At 43.0% G+C, this 19,199-nt stretch overlaps 1 protein-coding gene across 25 annotated transcripts in view; it reads left to right on the forward strand.

Annotated features, from left to right (window-relative positions):
• NRXN3 (neurexin 3) overlaps positions 1-19,199 on the forward strand; it is a 1,006,895-nt gene that overhangs the window by 229,846 nt on the left and 757,850 nt on the right. For 23 of the 25 annotated variants that reach the window (XM_075711856.1, XM_075711855.1, XM_075711861.1 and 20 more), the window contains one exon: positions 1,374-1,535. In XM_075711856.1, the coding sequence (XP_075567971.1) occupies positions 1,374-1,535 (162 nt within the window). Of the gene's footprint in view, positions 1-1,373; positions 1,536-19,199 lie in introns of those variants that run through there. The other 2 variants (XM_075711867.1, XM_075711868.1) reach the window with 1 other exon arrangement.

The raw sequence follows: 19,199 nt of genomic DNA on the forward strand, positions 1-19,199 counted from the left end.
TTTGTTTTTTACTCTGAAGGTTTCTAGATCAGAACCATTGCAGGGCCTCTAGTCCGTGGTGGTGAAGGCTCTCTTTTTCTCTCATCCTTTTGTTGTGGCAACGGCTATTACAGGCAAACTGGCCGGAGTTGTCCTCTTTCTCCTGATTTTCCCCAACTTCCCTCCCTCCTCTTTCTCTCCTCCTCCTCCCTCTTGCTCTCTCTCTCACTTTCTCTCTCTCTCTGACCTCTACCTGCCGTGGCCGACAGGAGCTCAGCCGGTTGTTTGTTTCAGTCCACACTCTGCATGGCATGTCCACGTCTGGTGACTCGCCCGTCTCCTCCTGGCCTCGATCTATTTTCCTCCATCTTCCCTTTAAGCCACTAACAACATCTAAGCAAAACACATCAAATTCACTTCTCCTCTCCCTCCCTCTCCTCCGTCCCCCTTCACCCTCCATGTGTCTGGTGTTAGAGGTTTTGGGGACATTTCTGTTTGGTTTTCAGTTTTTTGGTTATTATGGGATTTGTTTGGTATTTTTATTTTTGATTGCATGCAAGTGTGAAATAGACTTTTCTCTTTCTCCTCCCCCCCCGCCCCTTTTTTTTTCCTGTCATCTTTCTGGGCTCCAGATATATTGGAATGACATGTCAAAGTGCAGTGTGTGCACGCTTTGTGTTTTCTTTCTTTCTCATCTCTGCTTCTCTCACACTTGTTGGTGTGTGGTTGATTTATTTTGATTTATTTTATTTTGATTTATTTCCTATTTATATTTTGGTTATGAGTTTATAACATATAATTCTTTTTTTTTTTTTTTTTTTTTTTTTTTTTTTTTTTTTGTGGCGGGTGGGGGGTGTGTGTCTCTAGGTACATGGCATGCACATCCATAATGTATTGAAAGTGAGGTCCCCCCTTCCCCACCCCCCCCCGCCCTGAATGCATGATCGTCAGTGTTCCGTGAGCAAAAGAAACATAAAAAATAAAAAATACCAACCTTGTCTTCATTAGTGTTTTTTTTTTTTTTACTAACAACCATAACTAACTGTAATCATTAAATTAAATACTAATTAATCATAAAATCAGCTAATATGAGAAATCTCTTTCAAGGACAGTTCCATTTTCTGGCCTGAATAGATGGAAAGCATCTTGATGGGTAGATTGCCAGGTCAGCCTGAGAGTGCTGATACACCAGAAAGGGGAGAAGCAGATGCTGGAGCATTTCCATTGTGGGTGAAGCAGACCAGAAAATGGAGCTTGGCTGAACTAAAAAAATACCAAATCTCAACAAAATCCTTAATAAAACTGACATAAAAATGTAGGGGAGGTAACTTGTTCTGTTCAGGATTGTAAGGTCATTGCTGGGATTTTCTTTGTCCGTTGTGTCCCTCGAACAGGTGACAATCTCTGTGGATGGCATCCTTACCACCACGGGCTACACGCAGGAGGACTACACCATGCTGGGCTCAGATGACTTCTTTTACGTGGGAGGGAGCCCCAGTACTGCTGATTTACCTGGCTCTCCAGTAAGCAACAACTTCATGGGCTGCCTCAAAGAGGTAACTATTTCAAATTAATTCTTGGTTTTGTGCTTTTGTTTCTCAAAGTCATCGCTCTTTCCTGTCTTTCATTACACACTCAATGTCTTTCCCTGATACTGAATTTTATGCTGATACTGCAAGAGCTCTGTAAAGATAAACTCATCATTCAGCTGGACAGAAGGCATCAGCCACAAAACTCATGAACTTATGGTCAAAATCAGACTTCAAGTGCTTGGATTACAGAAAAAATACCCATGGTAGTGGTAGAGGTGTATTCTGTAAGCTGTTAACCATGCAGAAGAAAGCATTACAGTCTTCCAGTCACTGAGGCAATAACCATTAAAAAAAGCTAAATGGCCTGTGATTACTAAGCAGCATTTTTGGGTGAAAAAATGATAATCAGAAGCTTATTTAGGATATTTTTTTGAAGTCGTGGATTTCACTTGGGAATATAGTTAGTTGTCAGTTTTCCAGGAAGATAGAGAGTTAGAATAAACCATAAAAATGAAAGTTGAAGGTAGCATAAAATATATGTGTAAATTATGTGAGGAGAACGCAGCATGAGGATATAATGGAGATGTGGCAATAACATGGCGTGCGGACTTGAAGTGTACTGTGTTGCTAAGTCCATGCAGCAGAGTCGCTGCACTGGTCAGGAATAGCTTGCTGGCTTCCAAAACCATCTTCTCTCACACACTGGCTGGCTGCCCTTGTCATGTAGTTAATGCACAACTTTGAGAAAATCCACACGTGGGTAATAAAGATTGGACTGCCTGGCTAGCAGCAGGAAGCAGAAGAGTGTTCACTGAGGGGGTAGGGGGTGAGGGGGAAGAAAGGAAAAAAAAAAAAAGAAAAAAGAAAAAAAAAGAAGGCGGCTCAGCCCAAATCTGAACTTGCTGCAGTTGTTTGGGTGTTACGCCTTGCAGTCAGCTTTTGTCTTCCTTCCTATCTCTTCTGATAGAATTTGTGGTGATCGCTGTGATCAGTGGTGATACAGATATTGACACCTGCAAAATGTGTGATAGAAAGCTTACTGAAAAGCAAGCATAAGTTTTCTGTCAGTCAGCTTCCTAGCTAGCCTGGAATAAGAGTTTCTTGCAAGAGTTTTCTCCCTAGTGTTGTGATTCTAATACTGTTTTTCACAGAGTGTGGCTGGGTGGGTCTAATTTTATTTGCAGCCCAGAGGGTTGTCATAATATCCTCTTTGTATGAACGTTTATATCAGAGGGAGGGCAGAGCTGAGTTTTCTTATAGGGGTCATGGAAACAGCGATGCCGAGCTAGATACTTTTCTGTCTGTAACTGCCTGACAAGTTACCATCCTACTGATGCTCGGCTTGTGGTGTCAGGGGTTGTATGTTATGTGCCAGTCCTTTGATGCGAGTGATGGCTGTCAGAGTCTGGAGCTGCTCTCCTGCCTGACCTCTGGACTAGTTAAGGGGATGCACATATGCTGGAAAAGAGCATGTGAGCATCTTACATAGGAAATGAAACTGCCCTGCTGAATACAAACTGTCATATAGAGATCAAATCCTTCTGTTTTCATCTATGGAGTCTTGGGCCTGATTTTCATAGGCACTGAGCATCCCAGTTTGTTGAAATCAAGAGGAGATACAGCTTCTTAGTGTGTCTTTAAATGAGGATCTTAATTTTATTTATGGATGCTACGAACATAACACTTAGCAGAGGCCATTTTTATGTGTGCTTTAAGTCAAGCCAATGGAGCAGAGAAAGCAGTGACAAGAAAATCTTCAGCAGCTTTATTATTTATATAATCATTTGTATTCTATTAGCTTGCACAATGTGCTAAGAGCCGCTTACATAGCCGTCCCAGGCTCATAATGCTCTGTGAGAAGAAAAACCCAAGCAACCACTTAAGAATGAGAGGAAGAGGAAGAAAACAGATAATCAGAATGTGCTTTGTAATCTTCACTTGACTAAGCAGTGACAGGAGATGTGTATGAGCAGCTGTCTCGACTTAAAGACCGGCTGGTTGCTGGCTGGGTTTGAGCTACAGTCTGCTTAATAGCAACCTGCTCTTAGTGGCCCAGTAATGCTTTCAGCTGCTCTGAAAATGTGCCCAAAATGTACCTTGCCTGGCCTCTGAGGGCAAATCCACTATACACTGTTCACTAACCATAAGTGTAGTGCCGGGTTGTCAGGGGAGGCACTTGGAAATGGGATGAATGAAGAAATGTAATATTTCAAAAGGAAAGCCATGTTACTAATTAGTGCTTTTGCATGTCCATTCTGTCATTCCTTCAGGCCTTTTAGGCCACAGGATGAATTGCCACAGGTATCACTGGGACGTGTAAGGAAGCTGACTGTTGTGCTGTCCCTCAGTTCTGGTTTTGGCAAGTGGAGGTGACGGGGAATTGCGATTAACGTAGAAAGAGCAGCCTTAGACGATTGTCACAATCCTGACAAAATCCAGAAGTGCTGCTGTAACACTGATACCTGCACAGAGCAGGGTCTGACCAGAATAGGTAGCTTGTATAGGCTGAGAAGGGTTCTCATTGCATATGTAGTGAGTTATTCTCAGACATCAAAGCAGGTAGTGCTTTCATTAAGTGGAGCTTTGGATGAGTTGAGCACAAAATAGTGTGCCTTGTGAAATTCCTCCCAGGGTCGGTTTGCTCCTTTCCTTTCCTAGGGATGAAAGCACTGATGGCAAAGGTAGCAGGATCAACCTGAGATCCACCTGGAATTAGGGGACAGTTCTTCTGAGTGTTTTGTTTATGCTTCTGAAATGCCAGGGTATATTTGTGTAATGCAATACAGCATGGAGTGAAAGAAACCTGAGCTGGCTCGAGAAAGCTAGATTGCCTGTGGGGATCAGCCTGACCCCCTGGGGCAGCCAGCTTTGATCCTTGAAGAGGCAGAACTGGGTTAGTGCAGTGCTTATGTGCCTGTAATGTTTCTGGTTCCAGAACTGGCTACAGGGAACTTTACTTGGTGCTCTGCATAGCGCAGCAGTGTATTTTATAAATCAATCCCAATAGGTTCTGTTTTAATTTTTTTAATCTGTGGCCAAGAAGGATGCTTAGTCTCTCATCAGCCAGTACTGGAGGAGCTTGAGTTTTTAAGAAAAATTTTCTAGGCTAAGAAAGTTAGACAAAGGGGTGGGATAGACCATAACAGCAAATATTGTTCCTTTCAGTTTATGCTTTCTGGTAGAGCAATGCTCTTTTTTCCTACCGAAGTCCTAGCTATGTAATCACCTGTTCCCAGAGACATAGCACATCCCGAGTGGATTGCACTGCTGCTTGTAATGGTGAAGAACATCCTGCCAAACCCTATACTGATTTCTTGAAGGTGTTAAAGAACAATGGTCTATTCCTACTCCTCTGCATTCGTTGAAGACTTCTTCTAGGGATGTCTCACTTTCCTAGGAAGGCAAAAGGATTGATGCAGGCTTTGGGGTGAAACTTTCAGCCTTCCCCCTGTAATCTCTTTTATTTCATCTGGACAGCATCAGCCTCATAGTACACCAACCAAACTGCTCATGTGGGAGCTAAAAGGGTTCCTTAAATGGAGCATTGCCTTCCCACTTCCTCTGAGATTACATGCAGGTGCTGAAGTGCAAAGGGGCAGAGAGGGTCATTAGGCACTCTGCCCCTTTGCAGCTGGGAAGGACTTCTCCACCCAGGTGGGGTTAGTGGTAGGAGGAGGGGCAGCTTTGGCAGGGTAGACATTTCATGTGGTCAGAGTCTAATCCTTGACTAGGAGGAACTGGACTGGATAAGAGTGTGCTCCTGGTAAGGAACTAAGGGTTCCTTAGGGCTCCTCTGCTGCAGTATCTAAATAAGCTGTGGGGAAGGTAATCCTGTTTTCTTTGAATTGTCTGAGCTAAAGTTTCTTCCTTTCACGACAGAATAGATCCTCCTGCCTCATCTTTTCCTTGTGGCTACAGGTTCTGATTGAAGGATTCCACTAAGTTGCTAGCAGTAATATCATAAATCCAAATGCTGAATGTGTAGTTCAGGTTGGTTTTTTCTTTTCTCCATTTTCATCAGAATTAAAGATGTCCCAATGTCTGGTAGCACTGTTTGTTTTACATTTCTCTGTAGCCATCCTGGCAGTGTTACAATATACTGACACTGTAATGAGGGAGCAAGATGGGAAAATGTAATTAACTTTCTCTGTAAAGATTTTAAAAGGTGGAATATGCAAATAGGGCAGCACACAGACATCAGACATGGACACTGCTAAAATCTAAGGCTTTCTGAACCTCCTGTTTTAAGAGAAATTGTTCTAGAGGAACTCTGGGGGCAAGCTGGTGTATTTCCTATCGTGGAGGAAACCAGATAGAGGTGGGATAGGAGGAGGTGCAGAAACACATCTGAGGCAAGTGGGCAGAAATGTGTTTTAATGGGTGTCAGGGAAGGAGTGACAGTACTTTAAGCGTCAGTGAATGGATAAACAGGGAGAAGCACTGCCTGAAGGTGGAAAGGGAAGAGGATGCATGAATAGTTTTTAGAGACACCCATACGGCCAGAACGAGGTAGGACAAAAAAGGTAATGACAAACAGCTATGTTTTGTGTGTGCTGGGGAGTCTCAGGGATGAGGTTCCAGTAATCAGGGATGGAGATGGAGAGTGGCTGGGTGGGAAATGCCTTTGTGTAGGCAAAGAGGGAAAACTGGATTTCATTCTCCGATTGCTAGGGAAGGGAGAGAATCGGAATATTTCCTAGGCTCTGTTAGGGAGCCAGCCATTCAGATTCGATTTACTTGGAGCAGTACTTAGATGGCGCAGATGGAGGTGCTTTAGAAGAGCCTAAGGTGGTCCCTAGAGAAAGGATGTGCATGAGAGAATTTATGAAATCTTCGCATTTTTCTATCAATGCTTTTTTAACATCTCAATTCTGAAAAACGTTGATTGGTACTAACAGCTTGATGGAAGCAGTGAGGTTTGCATATGGGCGGAATATGGCAAAAATTATTGCAGGGGTCAGGCACCATCTGGCCATGATAGGAGAAAGCTGTGAAAGCTTAGATCATTTCTGTCTGCAATTTCACTGCTAGGAGCCAGATTTCCAAATGGCTCATGAGTGTGCCCAGTTGCTATATGTACATCTTGGATGCTATCTGTAAGCCAGGTCTTTTTCAGGCCTATTTGCATGTGTAATGATGATGTGATTTCTGTTTGGGGATGAGTTTTTCTGGTTGGAGTGTCACACTGGGGAGGAGGCTGAAGGTGCAGATAGAAGGCCTAAAACATGGAGGCAGAGAAAAGTAGCCCTGGTGTGAAGAGTGCAGACAGAGAAAGTTGCAGTTTCAAGAGCCCCTCCCTAACAGGCAGACCAGATAGCCCAAAAGCATTTGGGTGCACAAGATCCCCTTCCAGGGCAGTGATTTAACAGAGCCCCAAGAATGTGTAAGAGGAGATGGCAAGTCAGGAAGCAACAGTGTGAGGAATTTCACTGATGCATTGCAGAGGAGGAAGTTACCACATGAATGGCATTAATTGCCCACACATGTCAGTCTGACACTGCTGCTCCAGCTGCTCTATTGTCTTTGGACCTGCCTGTTTCCTGTCTGTAATACTTAGTGAATTTAATATTTGAAAAAGAAAGGGAGGGGCTAGTGGTACTGCGTGGAAGCAGACAAAGCATGGTCAAAGGCTGAATATGATTCCTCTCCTCAAAATATGTGTTGTTCTTGATATTGGTCTCCCATTACTATTCTCTGCCAGAGCATCCCAAATAGCCCTGATGATGACAACCCTGATTGCTAAACTTCCAGATCCAGAGGTCTGTAAAGTTTTTGGTTGCTCCCCATTCTTAAATTTCCTATTGCATTACTGCTGCAGTGGTGGATCAGCTTACTGCTGCAGCTCTAGGCTGTGTGTATTGAGAGTCAAGGATGTCTGTGCGTTTTCTCTGTGCATCTGCAGAGCATCCGGCACAAGACCTTTGTCATGTTTTTGGATGCTGTTGTTGAAGAAGCATAACTGCACAGTGGCTTGGGAGACGCAACAGGGGAGATGTCGGCCAACATTTTGAGCAGCTCCTGCTGAAATTCATGAAAGGAATAAGAAAAAACATATTTCTGGAAAGATTTAATTTGGAGGTGTGAATGGAGACATCTGGAAACCGAGAGCAATGTGGTACAAAGCAAGATGCTGAGAGAATCCCGAGTAGACTGATAGTCGGGGAGGGGAAGGTGATTGTTTTCTCATCAAGTAAAGCTTATAATCTTAGTTCCTGGGCTGGTTTGCATTTGGTATTTCTATATTAGCTCAGAGTCAGAAGAGGTATATGGTTGTTTATTTGGGCAATAGAACATTTCCCAGGCTGTCTGCTGGCCACCAACACATGTTGGATGCTTGGGCATGAATCCTGCAAGACTTTGTGGTACACAGTGAAGAATACCTTGTGCTCTCTGGTATGAGTGTGGGGCATGACATGAAGCCAAGGTGAGCAAGAGACTCTGAGCATATGAAAGCTGAAGTACCTTGCCCATCTATCTCTGGGCTTTTTGATAGCACTGAAAAAAAGCTACGTTTTGAGGAGGATTGTTTTTATACAAATGTTTTTATCTTACTAGAGGAACTTCTGTTGCCCTGCCAGACCTTTGCTGTGCTGCCAGGAAGGAGTGGCATTGTGCATCCCTTGTTTTGCTTGCCTATGTGTTTACATGTGCAGACCATCCTATAATCATAAAAGAATGGATCATGCCAGCCTCTTTTCTCAGGAGCTAGTACTCAGTACTGCTAGAGTGAAATTTGCTTTACACATGAGTATAGGAGAAAATCTCTAATACCACTTATGTCAAACTAGGCATAAGTCAGTCTTCTGTGGTTTGTGGTTCCAACACTAACATTTAGCAGAGTGATGAATGTCACCCTCTCTGGAGAAGGCACTTGATTCAGTTGATTTTGCTTGTGGGTTTTATAGGGAATCATTTAGCAAGGGTGGGAGAAAAGAGGAATGTTTCTTCTGTGAACCAAAGGCAAGGCAGTCATTCCAACACAGAAAGTCTACACCCATACTGTGAGCCAAGGAGCAAAGAAGAGAGAGGATGCAGATTTCTATGCAGTGTCTATGAGCCATGGGAGATGAAAGGTCAGAGGTGAGCTTTTGTGATGCAGATGGAGCATGCAGAGAGGAAAGCATCCTGTGGTATAGTGACGCAATGTCAATATTTTACAATTAATTAATCTGAAGGAGTTTAGGCATAAAGGAACAAACTACCTAGCAGTCCCTGTAGTCTCTGAGCTTGTTCCTATTTAATACTCTTTTGAGTGAACTCCCTTAACTTTCCCCACTTGCTAAACGCCAAGGAAGTAGAATATCTCAGACTGAGAGCTCCCAGGAGAAACTTGGATCAGAATGTCCCAGTCAGTTTGACATGACAAATGAATATCTTTGATTTTTGGAGTGTATTTGCATAGTGTGTAATGTTCTTTTTCTAAATTGTGATTCTTGTGAATGACAAGGATCTCACATAGAAAATCCAATGGTACAGAGTTTGATGCACTGTGACCCTACACTTAGTAAATACATGTACTAAAAATATAATTCATAATGATGCATAATATTAGCTCATAAGACCCTTTATCTGAAGAGTGGTGGCTTTTTCAAAGGAGCCTCAGAGATTTTGACTTCTTTCAAACTGTCAGCTAAAATACGGTACCAAAGGGAGTATATGTCATTATCCTCTTCCTTCAAATGCTGCAGCTGAGGCACAGATGTGATGTGACTTGGTCAACATCATACAGCCTGCCACTGGTAGAGCAATAGATGAAAGAGGGACATCCTACCTATTGCTCCATCTCTTTTTGTTGCTCTTCCTCCTGGCAGGAAGAGCCTATCTTTTCAGTACAGTGTAAGAGTCACAACTGACTGATGTTCTTACTGGAGAATTCTAGATGTTCCTGGAATTACTGCAACCTTGTTTCTCTGGGGATTTTTCTTCTTTCCAAGTAATATTTACCAATTTCTTCTTGTTCTGTCCTTGATTTCTTTATACATTCCTGTCAAACTGACAACGGGATGAGTGTAAAAAACAAACTTTGGAAGATTGCACAGGTTATGTCAAAAGTGTATTTTAACTTGCCAGCTGAATTGTTGCTGATGGGTCTGAAATGCCCACCTACTTTCTCGTAAGAATCAGCTCAGGTGAGGAAATGAAGGAAAAATCCAGAACAGACCCTACTCCCAAGCAATCTAAGTAGCTGAGTTTGAGGCTGGGGACTGTTCAAATGAAGATCAGTCCTGAACAAATGGTGTTGGAGCTCATTTTTGAATGTGAGCAAGGTCTGATAGGCATTTCTCTACTTTGTGCTGTTTCTGTTGGATTTCAGCCCAAGATATGAGGAATTGCATCAGAAGTGCTGTGTATCTTAGGAGATTTCTTCCATGTCTGACCAGAATGGGAAATGATCTTCCAGTTATGGATCCAGTTAAAACTTAAACTTTACTGGATTTGGGCAGACTCTTTCATGAAGTACATGTCACTCCGCACATTACAGAGGTTAATATTTCACTTTCTCATGTTCTCACATTTTTAGTAAGGATTGGCCCACAGGAACTAAAATCAGTAGTCTTGTCAGGTGTATTAGTGTGCTGCCAGTGCTGCAGCTTTGCTTTAGCTAGGGAGTTATTCAAAGCCTCTTTTCCTTACATAGCTTAGCCCTTGCCTACCCTACAGAAGAAAGGTTTCTGCTAGCATTATTGCCTTGCCTCATGCATGACGCAGAAAAGAACTTTGTCAGCTTGGCTTATTTGCATCCATAGCAAGAGTTTTGCTGGCATAATGATATTGGATGAGGGTTTGCTGCAAAATAACATAAGCTAACCTCAATTATCAATCAATTATCAATCTCTTTCATCAAATGTTTCTGACCATATAGAAGGTGGAAGAGTAATGTACTTATGACATGTCCGTAGAAAGTTTACTCATGACCTGCCCATATATCCATGGAAAGTATTCCTGTTAAGCAGGAAAACAATTTGAAATTGCCTCATGAAATTAGTCTTTAGTGAAGGAATTTGAGTATGAAAATGAAGTGCTAGAATTACTTTTCAATTAGTAAAACATGGGAGATCCAAAGACAAGAGCTGAAGTTCTAGCTGACTTTGGTACAGGAGGTGGGGGAGGTGTTATTTTATCATCTGTGTATTGAAGCAATCACTAGGCTCCTAAATTTTATTCTTTAATGAAATTCATATAGCAAAGCTCTAGAATCCTACAGCCATAATGAACCTAGAAGTAGAAACTATTTGGGGTTTTTTTTTTTTTTTTGTAACTCTGTCCACAAATTAAACAAATACCACTTTTAGTTAAGATCACATTTATTACGATACAGTATCTTGCTCTCTGGAAGTAGGCAGACAGCACCTTACAGGCATTCTAGGTCAGCCTCAGTGCACATGTGTTGTTGGGGGATTAATTTAAAGGATAATTCACATATCAACAGCTCAGTGGCATTGAACTCCTAAAGTTACTGCACTCTTAGAAAGTTTACAAAAGTAATTAATGGCCAAAGTCTGATTAATAAAGTATATAGGTAGATTGAGCATACATTTTTAAAGCAAGCATTGATGAGCAAACATAGACTCTGAAACTTTCTGTGCAGAAGGCGTAAGAGGCATCTTTTTGCAGGGCTGTTTGAACTATGTACTGCCACCATGTTCATAAGCTAAAGAGAATCCACAGAGCTAGAACAAAGTGTGGTCTAACCCAGTTGAACTCATTCCAGCTGCCACTGGAACAGGTACCTAGGCAGGAAACCAGCAGCAGAGGTTGGTGTCACTGCTGGGCAGTGTAGCCAGCAGGCTGATGTGTTGCACCAGTAATAGAGCATTGCACTGAATCCCGACTGAGCCATCTGCACGTGATCCTCAGCGCTGGTGTTACAGCCATCTGTGCTTGCTTTGCAGCAGGACCATCAGGAGCGGGCTTTTCTTTCCTGCATAATGAACCTGACTCCTGCTGAGCTTCTGTACCTGCAAGGGATGTGCCATGTGCTGTTGTTCAGAAAATGAGAGTGTTTACAGGTGTAGAACTATATCCATATAGGCAAATTCGGAAAATGTAATGGGGATTGCAGCAATATAGCCTGTGCTTTGGGCGTGTAATAAAGGTAATTGGTAACCCAGACCCTAAAGAATGGAAATATTAAAGCAACAGTCCTTGCATACCTATGTGATCTAATCCATCTCCATTTAAGAATGAGTAAACTAAGACAGGATACAGAGTATTGATGGACAAACATAGCTGAGTCCAAAGTCATCAGCAGAGCAGTGATAATACTCACGGAAGTTACTGTGGCAAGGATTTCTGGCAGTCTTTTTCTTACTCCGTTATCCAAATATGGTCCCATCCTAATGAATGCTGTGATCTTAACTTCGTCTGTCCAAAGCCTGATGTTCTCAGCTTATGATGAAAGTAAATGAGCTTCTTTTGCTTTGCTTGGCTTTGTAGTTCACTGAGTTTAGTAAACTCTTGGTTTGGGTGAATTCTGAGAAGAAATAGGAGATATACTTTCATTTGTCGTTCCTTATGTTACATTAAAGAGGTTGCTAAGGATCAATCTTATACTGTCAGGTAGAAATACAGACAAGAGTAGATTTAGAGAGTCAGGACCTGCCATATGCTAATATTAATAAAATCATTGGAGAGAGAGAAGTTGCAAAACTATGCTGTTTATGTACATGTGTATAAACCAGGCACTTTCAGCCTAGGAGTGAGTGGGATGCTCATCACCAAGGAAGGTAAAGAGAGAATGTACTTACTTTCTTGGCACATAGGGTTTGAAAGCTTGTAGGCAGAGAGTTAATAACATGGAGCATGCAGAGCTTAACATATTCCGCAGTGCTGTGATATGCCCTCTGACTCTTGACATGGCTGTAATAGTGATGAGAGAAGCACCTTTCCCTCTGTATTTGAGTACCTGCTCCAAGCTCAAGAATTAAAAGGACTCTGCTCCCTATGTAGCTGTGTCCCCCAACACACTTTCTTTTAATGAAACCAGTTACGTTTCTTTTGGAAATACCTCTACTTTTACCAGCAGGAATGAGCACCACTGGGTTTGAGGCTAGAACTCCTTCTAACTTAACCGCATTTCAATCTGACTTTGGGACTGTTAATGAATCCTCAGCCTTCTTGGTCATTATTTTTTCTCCTGGTAGTCTTTTAATTCTATTGGAATCTTCAAATATGGAGGTGCCCAGCAGTGAGTATTACACTCTAGCTGTGCTTTCAGGTAGGCTGTGGTCATTCAATCATGGTGTGCAAGGGCTGGATCTAGATTTTTAGAGCTTTAATTAGTGGGTTTTTTTTGGCTGTAGTAGCTTATTTCCCACTTGACAAGTGTCATCTCTTTGGGAGCAGCAGCCACTATATAAATCTTCTTGCATGACCCTGAAGGCTAGACTGTTGCTATGAAATGCGCATGTGTTTGTGTGTGTATTGTGAGTGATGGGGAAAGACTGAACTGCTGCTACCCACCACAAAAAGCCAGGCTGCTGCAGCTGCCAACAATGGAGGCAAGAAAGGATGATGAGGTTTGAATGTTGAGCGGGTGGGCTGGACGACTCCTCCCAGGTCCACCACTGTAGCAGTGAGCCAGCTAGCTGTCAAGTGTGAGTAGGACAGGAGGAGGTAGGCAACTAATGGGCAGCATTTGTTATTTGAACTGCATGGAAAAGGCAGTGGGCTCGATATGATACAACCAGATTTTGTATTGTGTCTGGTTTTCTTTCTGTTCTAATTCTTTGTCCTTGCTGCTCTCTGGCTTTGGTCTACTCCTGTTGGTGTTGTCAGTTGCACTGAATATCTGTGCTTTGGGATTGTTTTCTCTCCCTCCTTCCTTCAAACTGCACAGGCAGAGTTCATTTAGTTCAGGATTAACAGTGGATGTATCTAGATTCCTAAGCAATTCAGTAGGAATAATATAGGTGTATGGAAAGATGAAATTTAAGCTCCAAATTGCTTATCACAAGGTTTTATACTCTTTGAGTTACAGTTCCATAAGTGGAGGTGTTAGAAATAGTAATATCAGAGCTCAAAGATAAGTTAGGGTCTGCGCCCAGCCCCTGCTTCTAGTAGCTATCTAGACATAGTTGTAGTAGCACAATGAGATGAATGGTGTTTATTTTAACAGGTCTTAGGGGAACATCAGGAGGATTGCTGTATTGCATACTGTGGCTACTGGTGACTTAACGTCGCCAGAAGGGGGAAAACTCAAGTGCTCCTACTTCCTAAGCAAATCTTCGCACTTGAGCACTTAACACTTCAGGGAGAGCATCAGTTATTTGTGAGCTGCATGGGGCTGATGACGCAGAACTGAACAGTAACGACTGCATCCAGGAAAGCAGTGATGCATAGTGTGCGAGTCACCAAGCTCCTCTGGCCAGAGTGGAAATGGCTGAGAGGTAGTGTCTCAGTTCTAGCACCCTGACAGGTAACTGTGAGTGATGGCAGCAAAGCTTTCTTACTGTATCAGTGTTAGCAAGCAGAGGGAACACAGAGGTTTGGGAATGGTGGCAGAGATGAAAAATGGCATTTAAAAATGGGGCTTGAGAATGGCATAATCATTCCTGTTAAATCTGTGCCTTTCTTTCTGATTATTAGCCATTTTAAGTGGAATGGGTTTTGCATCTAGAACAAGTCTCTGAACAGATGATTAATGGTTTTATCTGTAATAACTTTACATTTTATAGAATCCTGCTAGGAGTCCGCATCTGGTGAGCCAAGCTATTTAAAGCTGTGTTAATTCTGTTAATTGCTCTACGTTTATTTGGATTGCTGGCACCTGCGGGCTTTAGGATAATGGGGGGGGTATATTCTCTCCCTCTTTCTAGCTGAGAAAAATGGAAAGGACCATTTCCTCAGCTAGGAACGGCAACCTTGGCAGAACATCCTGGCTGGATTGGTTGTCCTTGAGATTTCCCTCTTTTACTACAGATGAATGCGGTGAGATGCCAGCCAGAGGCAAGATGTTCCCTTGATTTGGGCAGGAGGTAGGCAGACAATCTGCTTTTGCATGCATTTGTCATCATCAGGCAGTAGCAGCAACAGGGAATGAAGCCAGTGATTTTTAGAAGGCTGATCAGGTCCATCCCATTCTGATCCTGCTTCTCAGCTGCCTTCCAGTGTTCGTTTTCCAGTTTTGGTTGTGAAGCGCTCCAGGAGGTTTCAAGCCCTGAACAGATGTGAAGATAAGTATGCTGATGCTTTCTGAACTTTTGTTGGGTAAAAGATCCAGCAGTGGAATTCAGAACACTTGAGGTGACTAAAACATGGCTGTGAAATGCTAGGAGGGCAGCACAGTTGTTTTCATGTTTGCAGCTGGATTGGGAAAACCACTGGAATGATCTGGACCAGGTTCTGATGACAAACCTTTTCCCAGTCTTTTGCTCTTGTACCTCTGGAACATTCTCACGTGGGCAGCAAAACGGAGAAGCAAAGGGTTTCACTCGCTTTATTAACTGCTGACTTGAAAGTGCAGCAGTGTTGTGGATGGAGTGAGAGAGAAGCAAAAATATACTTTATTGATATAAACCAGTGAGTCAACAAGGTTCAATGGTAAATGCAGCAGTGGTTTAACAAGGTTAGATGGCAAGGTAGACTTGATTATTTACTGCATAGAGGACAGGATCAGACAAAAACTGTCAGGGAGGTCCTCCTGTTGATTCATGAGGTTCAGAAAGGACCCTCTTGCTTTCTAAACTCCTTCTCAGAGAGGAGAAGATAACTAAGATTTCAGAGTTTAGCATGCTGTTAATCACTTACGGAGGATCTGTTGTGGCAAGGAATCTTTCAACCTCGAGGAATAACCTTGAGAGGCATCCCTGCTCAAGGGGACATCCTGGCGTGCAGCCTGCTGCTGTGCAGGAGAGCTCAAAGGGCTCTTGGACTGCTCACTGTTCATGGGAGTAAGATGATTAACTCAGTCATATTTACGTACCAACTGCAGTTGTTAGTCTCTTCCAAATTTGGCTTGAGTAGGACATTAACCAGCATTGTGGTTAGGTGGGTGCATTGCCATAAATTAGCCCTTGGCTGTTGTGTTGTTATCTGTCTCCCCCAAATCCACTTTGAGCTGGATGCATCCACCACGACCAGACACATCCGTCACGACCAGCACTGGTGGTTATCGCTTGAGCAGCGTTATGGGAAAAGGTCAGGTGGGGGCGGGGAGCACACCGCCACAAGCAGATCTGGAAAGGCCTGGTACGTGGAGGTTTTTAGCTAATATGAACTCAATATGGCTGTTATCTGAGTGGGTAGGAGAAGAAGTGGCTATTGTGGTTTATATAGGTGCCAGTTCTCTCTCAGACCTCTGATATGGGTTTCAGTCTACGCTTCAACTTTTGCAGTGCTAGGACATCTTCCCAACAGATCAGATGATTAATTAAGAGGATCTGTTCACCTTCTGTTATTTGTTTTATGGCTGTCTTCAAAACTGCAATTTTTCTTGAGAAGACCAGCGAGATGCTAGGGTGAAATCTGTCCTCCTGATACTGATGTGACCACAGTTGGGTTTCTGCAGCTGCCCTATGAGCCTTTATGGCCACTGACTAAATGGGATGCTAGTTGTAGCCTCCCAAAGGAGGGGCTGTCACATCACACATCTCAAAGGCGTAAAGAACTGTAAAGAAAAGCACCTGTAGCACAGGGGAAAGCTTTCTCAAGAGTTTGACAAACTATGATCCTTGTGACTTGTCACTCCTAAAGGACAAGACTGCTGTGCTTGTCATTTCTCTCAAGTAGAGGCTGTTACTGGGGATGCCCAGTTCATTTATTCTATCCAGGTAATGGTTACACAATCAATTGCAATATTAAAATTGGTTATGAGAAAAGCTCAAGAAAAGTATATGCTGTTCTCATATTTAAGAATGGGTTCTTCCTCTGCAGCTTCAGTGTTCTGTCAGCTGAGCAATTTCCTCCATTTCCCTGGTTTGTTTGTATTCCAGGGCTGATTTGTCCTGAAGTTGCCTTCATCTGAGGTAATAAGAACACTGAAGGCTTTCATTCTCCTTTACCTGAGCTTGGTGTGCCTGCTTCTCTCTCCTTGTCTGAGGTGGCTTCCTATTATTTGTGACTGCACACTAGGACATCACACAGAAGTGCAGCATTGTCACTTCCTCTCTTCTTCTCCATTCTTTTCTTAATAAGTATTTTTAGTATGTTGTCTTAATTAGCATATGCTTAGCTCTTCTGGCTTCAGGCTAGTTTTCCTGTTTACAACCTCTGTGACACATATTGTTAGAACTTCAAAAATCATATATCACAGGAGAAATTAATTATGCATGTAACTTACTAGGTTAATAACTTTCATCTCATTGTGAGCTTCACATAAAGTCTGTATGTTACACATTAATAATTCAAAGGACAGCTTTGACATTGAGTGTGTTTTCTAAAGCACTAGTTCCATCCCTTCTTAGGAGCTTTGGGTCTGTGTGGAAACCACAACTGTTTTTTAAAAACTTGATCCCAGCTCTATCTCCCCATTCCTCCTGGAGGCTGGATTTGCCAGTCCATCCAGCAGAGGAGGGCCAATACCTGTTGGTGACCCCTTTGGTTTTGCAACTGGAGCTCATGGGAAAGACTTGGTTTGTATGAGGACACCTTTTGGTAAGAATCATAGAATGGTTTGGGTTGGAAGGGACCTTTAGAGGTCATCTAGTCCAACGCCCCTGCAGTGAGCAGGGACATCTTCAACTAGATCACATTACTCAAGAGCCCTGCCCACCCTGACCTTGAATGTTTCCAGGGATGGGGCATTTACCACCTTTCCGGGCAACGTGTTCTGGTGTTTCATCATCCTCCTTGTAAAAAAATTTCTTCCTTCTATCTAGTCTGAATCTACCTTCTTTCAAACCATTACCCTTTGTCCTATCACAACAGGCCCTGCTAAAAAGTTTGTCCCCATCTTTCTTATAAACCTCCTTTAAGTACTGAAAGGCCACAATAAGGTCTCCCCAGAGCCTTCTCTTCTCCAGACTGAACAACTCCAACTCTCTCAGCCTTTCCTCATATGAGAGATGTTCCACCCCTCTGATCATTTTTGTGGCCCTCCTCTGGACCTGCTCCAACAGGTCCATATCTTTCCTGTGCTGAGGACTCCAGAGCTGGATGCAGTACTCCAGGTGGGGTCTCACCAGAGCAGAACTGAGAAGGAGAATCACCTCCCTTTACCTGCTGGCCGTGCTTCTTTTGATGTGGCCCAGGATACAGTTGGCCTTCTGGGCCAACAAGGCTCAGGTCCAGCTTTTCATCCACCAGTACCCCCAAGTCCTTCTCTGCAGGGCTGCTCTCAATCCCTTCATTGATATCAGGGGTTGCCCTAACCCAGGTGCAGGGCCTTGCACTTGGCCTTGTTGAACTTCATGAGGTTCCATGGGTCCACTTCTCGAGCTTGTCCAGGTCCCTCTGGATGACATCTTGTCCCTCAGGCATGTCAGCTGCACCACTCAGCTTGGTGTCATCTGCAAACTTGCTGAGGGTGCACTTGATTCCACTGTCAATGCCATTGATGAAGATATTAAACAACACTGGTCCCAGTACGGACCCCTGAGGGACACCGCTTGTCACCGATCTGCATCTGGACATTGAGCTGTTGACCACTACCCTCTGGATGCGACCATCCAACCAATTCCTTATCTACCAAACAGTCCATCCATCAAATCCATGTCTCTCCAATTTAGAGAGAACAACATTGTGGGGGAGCGTGTCAAAGACCTATATCTGAAAACCACCTCCTCAAATACCCAGGCAAGTCTAACAGGGCAGCTGTGTAGCAAGACTCCCCTAAAACCGTTTCACAGATTCCCCTTATTTGGAGTGCAACATATGAACTTTGATGGTGGTGCCAAGGACTTATGAATAGTGTTGGCACTGTATTTTAAGTGTGGCAACCAGGAGCCTCCTTGGAGTTACTGAGTCCTCAGTGAGTCAGTGGACAAGAGTTTTGGTAAATGGAGCCTACCTTTCAAAAGTCTTTCAGTGAGTTGTCTCACCAAAAGTCTCTTCAAGAATTAAAAAAGCAATGGGCAAAGAAAGAAGATCCCTGTACAGACGAAGAACTGGTTGGAAGGTAAAAAACAGAATGTAGGACTAACCAGGCAATTTTCCCATGGGAAGGCCCGAGTAGAGGAGACCATCCAGGAGAGAGAGGCATTTATGCTGAGGTCTGAAGATTCATTAGTGGAGTTATAAATTGAAAGGTATGTGGATGGAGAAGGCATACATTTTGCTGAGAATATGACAATGTTCAGCTGAGGACTGCCTGCAGAACTGCACAGGATGACCTAGTAATGCTGAATGACTGGACAAACAAATGGCAGATTAAATTAAATGTGTGTAAATACAAATTGAGGTATATATATTGGGAGGGAGGGAAAATAAGCCTGATTTTCCATATGCAATGATGTGCTTTGAGTTGATTCTGATGTTTTAGTAAAGAATTCTTTAAAATATTTGCTTGGTGGTCAATATTGGTCAAATAAGCACATCTGATGTTAGAAATTTTTAGGAAGTGATTAGAGAATAATACAGAAAATATGATGATGTCATTAAATAAAACCACACTGGACACTGTCATTCTGTCCTTTTAATCTCAGAAAGGGCAGAAGGGCAACAAAGATCATCAAAGGTCATGAAAGAGACTTCTGTACAGGGAATGGCCAAACAGACAGGCTTTTCATAACAGAATTGACAGAGAAAGGA

The sequence above is a fragment of the Pelecanus crispus genome, chromosome 6, assembly GCF_030463565.1.
Source record: "Pelecanus crispus isolate bPelCri1 chromosome 6, bPelCri1.pri, whole genome shotgun sequence".
Classification (NCBI taxonomy): domain Eukaryota; kingdom Metazoa; phylum Chordata; class Aves; order Pelecaniformes; family Pelecanidae; genus Pelecanus; species Pelecanus crispus.